At 46.6% G+C, this 7915-nt stretch overlaps 1 protein-coding gene across 5 annotated transcripts in view; it reads right to left on the minus strand.

Annotated features, from left to right (window-relative positions):
• CNDP1 (carnosine dipeptidase 1) overlaps window positions 1-7488 on the minus strand; it is a 30043-nt gene extending 22555 nt beyond the window's left edge. For 2 of the 5 annotated variants that reach the window (XR_006530773.2, XR_006530772.2), the window contains exons 1-2: window positions 6175-7488; window positions 1236-1361 (exon numbers count right to left, since the gene is read on the minus strand). Coding sequence is in view for 3 of the 5 variants with exons in the window: in XM_044774880.2 (XP_044630815.2) it covers window positions 1236-1319 (84 nt within the window). In the remaining 2 variants the exon portion in view is untranslated. Of the gene's footprint in view, window positions 1-1235; window positions 1362-6174 lie in introns of those variants that run through there. The other 3 variants (XM_044774880.2, XM_044774881.2, XM_070512854.1) reach the window with 3 other exon arrangements.
• Window positions 7489-7915: the final 427 nt, after the last annotated feature.

Here is a 7915-nt window from a genome sequence, read left to right on the forward strand (position 1 = left end):
CCGCTCAGATTTTGAAAACCCAATAGGCATTTATGCCAAATTAATAAACCCACAGGAGTGAGGATTGCATGAAGGTCAAGCTTAGGAACAGAGGCCTGGTCGTTCAGCTTTATGTTTTAGCATGAAACGTGAGGGTTTCACATCTAATCGTTTGCCCAATAATACTCCTAACATTGGTTGGCTGATCCAAGAAACGTATATTGAACACACGTCATGAACCAGACATGGTGTGGGGCTCAGGGTACAAAGTCCAGTGAGACTCCAGGGAGTTTCTGGGCTGTAGTGGGCCAGGTGTGCGGGCGAGGGAGGGGACAAGAGAGCCAGAGAAGGAGGAGAGGGTCTTGCAGGTGAGGAGGAGGAGACAGCCTTCTCCTGCCCCACCGCTCCCCTCTCCTCTGGCTCCTTGCCCTCCCTCTCTCTATATATGCCCACACCACGTGGTGAGTTAGGAATGAAGCAGAGGTTATACAGGAGGAGATAAATTGTGTATTGCACATGGACTACAAAACAAAGAGCTTTGACGTTGAACTTGGCAGAGCTCTGTCTGGACCTAAAGCAGCTATAGTCCAGTGGGATTAGCCTGGGATGTGTCCTGGGGAGGATGAGTTTCAGGCAGGTGTTGAAGGTGGAGAGGACATCAGCAAGCCCTCTAAAGGGGAGGATGGGCTGTCTGATGATGGTCCAGAGTGAACCTGAGCTCAGTGGAGTTTGCTGGTCATCACTAAACGGACAGGCCTAGATCCAAGGAGCTGGGAATGCCATTTTTAGGAGGAACGGCTGGGAGGGATCTCTTACCTAAACCTAATGAATATTGGTTATTTAAATTCAATGAGGAGTCACAGGCATTTTAAGTGGAATTAAGTTGTCAGGGAAAAAATTCCACATCACTCAGGGGGCCAGCCCAGTGGCGTGGTATTGAAGTACACGCACTCCACTTCAGTGACAGGGGTTGGCAGGTCTGGATCTGGGTGTGCACCTACACACCACTCATCAAGCCACGCTGTGATGGTGCCCCACATACAAAAACAGAGGAAGACTGGCACAGATGTTAGCCCAGAGACAATCTCCCTCAAGCAAAAAGAGGAAGATCGGCAACAGATGTTAGCTCAGAGCCAATCTCCCTCACCAAAAAAAATAAAATAAAATAAAAATCCACATCTCCCAGCAAATAACCATTCACTCAGATACCCAAAGGGCATATCATGCGAGCACTCTTTGTGTCTAGTTTTTCCTACCTGGACAAATTCATCCTGATGGAGATCGATGTATTGGAAGACCTTCTCTAACAGCCGGGCGGTTGGTGAGGACGGAGAGAACATGCCTCTCTCAAGTAGCAGCAGGAAAACAAGGACAGACGATGCCTGTGAGCGGGCAACAGAGGAGGGACGGTTTAAAATAAATAAATGCTGTCCCAGGTTTTGGACTTTCGACCCTTCAAACACTTAAAGGAAGTTTGTTACCCAACACAGCTGCTTCCAGTCATTTGGACTCAAATAACAAAAGGTACTAGAATGGGGAGTATATTTCTTGCTACATCTTTACCCAAATGCTTCATTTGCAATGCTAAAGAATTTCAACAAGACAGAAACCAAGTTAACAAGCTTGTGTTTAAACCATCTACTTCAGTTTTTCCTACGAGGCAATCTTTCCGATTGGCTCACTTCCTGTAAAAGGAGGTCAGTGCTCTACAGCCCAGGTGTGAAGGGCAATATTTGTAAGAGAGAGAAGCGTGAGACAACTAAAAAAACAAAACTTCTATGTGTGATTAACCACTTTATTAGAAAAAAACCTACTTTGCAGGGGCTGTTTAAAGTCCTGTGTGGTACTGTGGGATTTGTTTCCATCAGCTCCTGAAGTCAGAGTACTTTACACAGAAACTATAAGCCATGCTGGGATAATAATGTTGGGGCCCAGGGCAGGCCTACCCCAAATATCCCACAATTGCATATTGATTATTTTGAACTAAAGTTACTTGAGAAGCAGAAAGGGCATTCTGACCCTCCTGTCTCTGTTCCCCTGAAAGCAGGAAATCTACCTCCCGTGTGACAGTGCTCTCCTGCATCCTTCTCAGCAGAGTTGGGGATTCGGGGCGAGAAGCTGCATAAACAAACCTTGTTAATTTCCTACCTCAGCCTAAACTCTGCTTAAATCCCTCACTATTTACGTACCCTAAACCTAACTTTCTTTGTCCAGTCAATTCTTCACAAATTTATGTTTCTTTGTGTTCAAGATATATATGCTGTCTGCTTTGTTCCCTCTCCAAGCATCATTTCTTTATGGTCTCCAATACGTACATATTAAACTGGGTTTTTCTCCTGTTAATCTGGTCTTGTGTCAATTTTATTACTAGTCCAGCCATAAGAACACAAGAAGAGAAGAAAGGGGATTTTCCCTCACCCCAAAGGTAACAACAAAGGACTAATGGTCATTTAGACGCTGCTGGCCACACACTCCACCTGGGAAACCCATGGCCCTGGCTCTCGCTTTTCCCTCCCACTTCTCTAGGCTCTCTGCTTCTGTCCCTGATGGGTCTCTCCCTTCCCTCACCTATAACTGTGGGACCTGCCAAGACCCCATTCTCCTCCCTGTTCCCTCTCCCTGTGTGTGACCCCTTCCCCATCACCCCTCCAGCCCCATGATGGGCACCAGGCCGGGTCCAGAAGAGGTTAAGATTTCCAGTTTCAGAACTAAGCTAATTATCTTCTTCCAAACCAGCTCTACCTTCTGGACTTCTGTACATTTTAACAATAGACTTTACTTTTTAGAGTTATTTTAGGTTTAGGCTGCTTGCCCCCTTGGTCTACAGTTCCAGCACCAACAGAGTCAAGGTGAGAACTTGTGTCTAGAGTAGAAAGAACTACTGAACTCAGTTATAAAATACAAACTAACCCAATTTAAAAATGGGTCATGGATTTGAATAGACATTTCTCCAAAGAAAATAAACAAATGGCCAATAAGCACATGGAAAGATACTCAACATCATTAGCCCTCAGGAAAACGCACATCAAAACACAACGAGACAAGAATTCATACCCACTAGGATTAAAATCTGAGTTAAAATCAAAAAGTCAGATAACAACAAGTGTTGGCGAGGATGTGGAGCAAGTGGAGCCCTCATCCACTGCAGGTGGTGCAACCGCTTTGCAAATCAGTCTGGCAGGTCCTCAAAAGACTAAACAGAATTACCATATGAACCAGCAGTTCCACTCCTTGGTGTATACTCAAAAGAAATGAAAGCATATGTACACTCAAAAACTCATGCATGGATGTTTATAGCAGCATTATTCACAATAGCCAAAAGGTGGAGATAATCCAAATGACCATCAATGGGTGATCAGATAAACAAAATGTAGAACATATGCATACAGTGCAATATTACTCAGCCATAAAAAGAAATGAAGTACTCATACATGCTACAACATGAATGAACCTTAAACACGTTATGCTAAGTGAAAGAAACCAGACACAAAAGACTACATATCGTATCGTCCATTTATATGAAATGTCCAGGACAGATAAATCCTGAGAGATAAAAAGTAGACAGGTGTTTGTCTAGAGCTGAGAGGATGGGGGGAAACGGCAGTGACTGCTAAGGGGTAGGGGAGTTCTTTTCAGGCAATGCAAATGTTCTAAATTGATTGTGGCAATGATTGTACAATTCTGAATGTACTAAAAGCCATTGAATTGCACACTTTAAATGGGCGAATTGTAAGGTATGTGAATTATAGTGCAATACAGTTGTTATAAAAATAATAATCATAGTTGTAAGCACTCATTCAATAATGTAAGTATATTACTGAGTATGAGAAGTGTCTGTCTATAAAGGAAGCTAAGCAGTGGGTGAAATCATGGTGAAAGTGAGCCGCGCTCATTCATGAACAGATTGAGAACTTGGTCCAGTAGATGGTGCCAATGGGCTGTTCCTGAGCGGCCTCTGCCTTGTAATGTGATAGAACTGAGGCTGGATCCAGCTAAGCTGTGTGGGGCAGAGCCAAGAGCTGGGGACTGCCAATAAATCAGGAGGAAAGGACTCCTATAGACCAATAGTGGCAGGAAGATGGAGCTCTGGGCACCCAGGAAAGGCTCTTTGAAATGGAGCAGGTTCTTTTCTGTAGCTGATCCATCTAAATTAATATTTGAACTTTTATTTTTCATTCATTCAATTTCTATTAAAAAATTACTTGGCGCGCCTCTCCAGTGAAAAATAAAAAGGGAAACTTGAAGAAGAAAGGGATGCCACAGGAAAAGAAGGAAAACAGCGATGGTAGGGACTCAGAATATTTCAGATTTCAGGGAGCCACCTCCCTTCCCAATGAGAAGAGCACAGCGAGGGCTGATCTTCCTAGAGGTGTCTGCATGGCTCCCTTTTCTCCCTTGGTTCTTCCCTCCTCTCCCTTTCCCCCCAGGGCAGACGGACCACTGCTGTACATTCACCATCGGGCCAACAGAGACAGACTCCGGGTGCCAATCCTGCCTTAAAGATCTTGGGTGGGAACCCGGACCATGTCTGCTCTCCTCAAGAGTTCCCCCTGTTTTTTCATCTTCCTATTTTTTCTCTTGTGTTATAGTCATGCTTGACCTTGAACTAAGCAACCAACAAAAATGGAGGTTTAGAAAAGCTCTTCCTGGCTTTGTCCTTTGCAGAAAGAAGAGAAAGCTCCTGGGGAATGGGAAGCTGATGGTGTGGGCCAGGGAGCAGAGCCAGGAAAGCCCTGGTCTTAGCGTTTTCTTGTGTGTGTGTGGGGGGGGGGGGGTGGAGGGGTGGGGAGGGGAAACAGGTAGCCGAGTCCCGTGCTACAGGACCCTCATGGAGGAAACCCCACCTGCTCCACAGGCTCCTGCTAATTCCAGCTGGTTGTCCTTAGATTTGGAACATAACTTCCAAGTGCTCCTGCACCGTCTTATTTTTAAATACTTTAACTTTTAAGACTTCTCCAGGTCACGTGCACATCCTCTGCAGTGTGATCACCCCCACCCTGTCCTTCTCCCATCAATTCAGCTCCACTTTCTTAGAGCCTTCCTTCCCACTGCTGCCCAGGTCTCCCTCAGGACGCAGGACGTGGCCTCAGGCTCATTCTCCTCTCTCCCAGCTCTGGCCAACGACTGAAGAAAGTTAGATCACCTGTGTGCTTAGCCGACAGTGACCTTGAAATTGCCATGGGCTGCCTTAACTGCTGACACTTCTACCTCCTGATGTGAAAACAGCAGGCACCCCAAAAGGAGGCCAGGAGTGCGGTGAGCTGTTGACACATCCCACTCCTGCACCGACCGCTCTTGTTGTTTGCTTCTGAGTTTGAATAGAACAAACAATAGAAAATGAAAGCATTCTTACGGAAAATAGTATGTAAGTTCCTCAAAAAATTAAAAATAGATCTACCATATGATCCAGTGATCCCACTTCTGAGTATACACCCAAAGGAAATGAAAACAGAATAGCGAAGAGACATCTGCTCTCCCATGTTCATTGCAGCATTATTCACAACAGCCAGGACATGGGAACAACCTAAGTGCCCGTCCTGGGATGAATGGATGAAGGTGTGGTATGTATATGCAATGGAATATTATTGAGCATGAGAAAGAAGGACATCCTGCCATTTGTGACACATGGATGGTCCTTATGCTAAGTGAGATAAGTCAGACAGAGAAGGACAAATACGGTACGATATCACTTATATGTAGAATCTAAAAAAGCCAAAGTCGTGAAAACAGAGTAAAGTGTTGGTTACCAGGGGCTAGGGGTCAGGGGGATAGGAGAGATGTTTAAGGGTAAAAATTGGCAGCTAGTAGTAAATAAGCCCTAGAGAGCTAATGCACAGTACAGTGAATATAGACAATAGTATCGTATTCTCATCATCAGACTTGTTAAGAGACTGGAACTTAATTATTCCAACCACTAAAAAGAAAGGATAATTACTTGACGTGATGGAGGTGCTAATTAGCGATCAACGGCAATCATATTATAATACATAAATGTGTCAGATCAACACGTTGTACACCTTAAATTTGCACAATGTTATATGTCAAACATATTTCAGTAAAAAGAAAGAAAATGAAAGCCTTCTTGCCTCCCACCGCACAGAGCCTGGGGCCAAGCGTGGCTCCTCCCCAGCGCGCTCGATGGCTCAACTGAGAAACGTTAGTGCCGGCACCGCGGAGCCCAAGAATCCCACTTACCACTGGCCTAGAGTCCGTGTGACTGGTTTTACAGAGGATGCTCTGCCCCGTGCCTGCTTTGATGAACTGTTACAATACAGAAAAAAATCCTTTATTGGCCTAGTTTATCTCACCGTGATGGTATTAAAAATAAAACCCGAAAACCAAAAAGCAGGTTTTTCTGGATTCCGTGAATTCCCCTGCAGGTGCTGGCCCAGCCAAGCGATTGCTGCAGAGATTAATGAAGTCTGGCAGCCAGCCGGGGGTGAAGAAGGAGCCAGGAGGGCGTGGCCTTCAGGGGGCAGCCGGGCCTCGCTGCGGGGGAAGGGAGCCGGTTCAAGGAGCAGAACCCCCCAGAAAGTCCCAAGAACTGCGAGTTTCTCCACCCTCTTCCAGCCGGGTCTGAGCGCGACTTTGACCCCAAAGAAGAGCTTAGCCTCCCTAAGGCCAAGCTTAGCCTCCCTCAGGAGGGCGGAGGTCAACAGCTCCCGGGGATGGGGATGCTGAGCGCAGGCGCCAGCCCAGGCTGAGGGGCACCGGCTCTGAAACGGCGCAGAGCGCTCCCAAGTGCCATCAAGAGGAGGCAGGAGCGGCTGTAGGCGCAGCATCGGCCCTTCGGAGGCCCGAGGCTCTGCGCAGAGCGGTCCATCCTGGGCGGCGGACAGCTGGTCTTCCCCCCCCCCCCGCAGAGGAGGGAGCCGGCTGTCCATGCAGGCCACGGGCAGGGGGAAGGCTGGCATTGTCAGCGTGTGATGTCACCTCAGAAAGGACCCTTGTGACCCTTTTCATTCCCTCCCGTCAGGCCAGGGACCTGCGTCTCTCCCAACATCAGCCAGAGAGACAGCCCCGGCTTTGCAGGACTCTCAGGAGTCAGGGAGGCGGAGCTGACAGAGCTGGTGGGACTGGTCTAGCCAGCAAAGGAACCAAAATGGAGATATCACCAGAGAATGCATGTCTTTTTCTAGAAACCTGTAGTTAGCTAGATACTGTTTTAGATGTTATCTTATAGAGTCTCAAGCTTGCAGCAAACTTGGTTTGACTTCAAAGCTTGGGGCTTTAGCTGTCCTTCACGACTGGGAAGCAAGATCCAAGGGATAAAGGGAAGGATGAATTCCAGGCCTGGCCACGTCCTGGAGCAGCACCGCAGGCTACACTCTGTTGTGAACAAAGTCCAACAAATGAAAATTCAGGAACAAGAGCAGTTTCGAGGAGAGGGCAGGAGCATTTCCATCCCTTCATGTTAGTGTCCTGTGGCTGCTGCAACAAAGTACCGCAAAGTCTTTTTTTCTTTTTCTCTCTTCTCTCTGCTCCCTGGGTGAGTTCCTCAGTCCTGTCTTCCAGTTCGTCCTTCTCTCTTGGACTGTGGCCCGTGAAGAATTTACATGAACTGTTGAGTTTTTCAATGACTAGTTTTCACTTTCAGTATTTCTAATTGGTTGCAGTTCACATCCGTCTTTCTCAACACTCATATGCCTGCTTATGTTTTACAATCTCTTCTCTTCTTTTTTTTTGAGATTGGCACCTGAGCTAACAAGTGTTAGCAATCTTTTTCTTTTTTTCTTTATTCTCTCCAAAGCCCCCCAGTACATAGTTGTATATTCTAGTTGTAGGTCCTTCTGGTTGTGGCATGTGGGACGCCACCTCAGCGTGGCTTGACGAGCAGTGCTAATGATGTGGATTAAGGCTGCCCCAGATAGAGAAGCCCAAGGTGACCTGGCCTACATGCCAAACTATATGACCCAGTGGACTTTTTTTATGGTAT

Source organism: Equus asinus, chromosome 7, assembly GCF_041296235.1.
Source record: "Equus asinus isolate D_3611 breed Donkey chromosome 7, EquAss-T2T_v2, whole genome shotgun sequence".
NCBI classification, from domain to species: domain Eukaryota; kingdom Metazoa; phylum Chordata; class Mammalia; order Perissodactyla; family Equidae; genus Equus; species Equus asinus.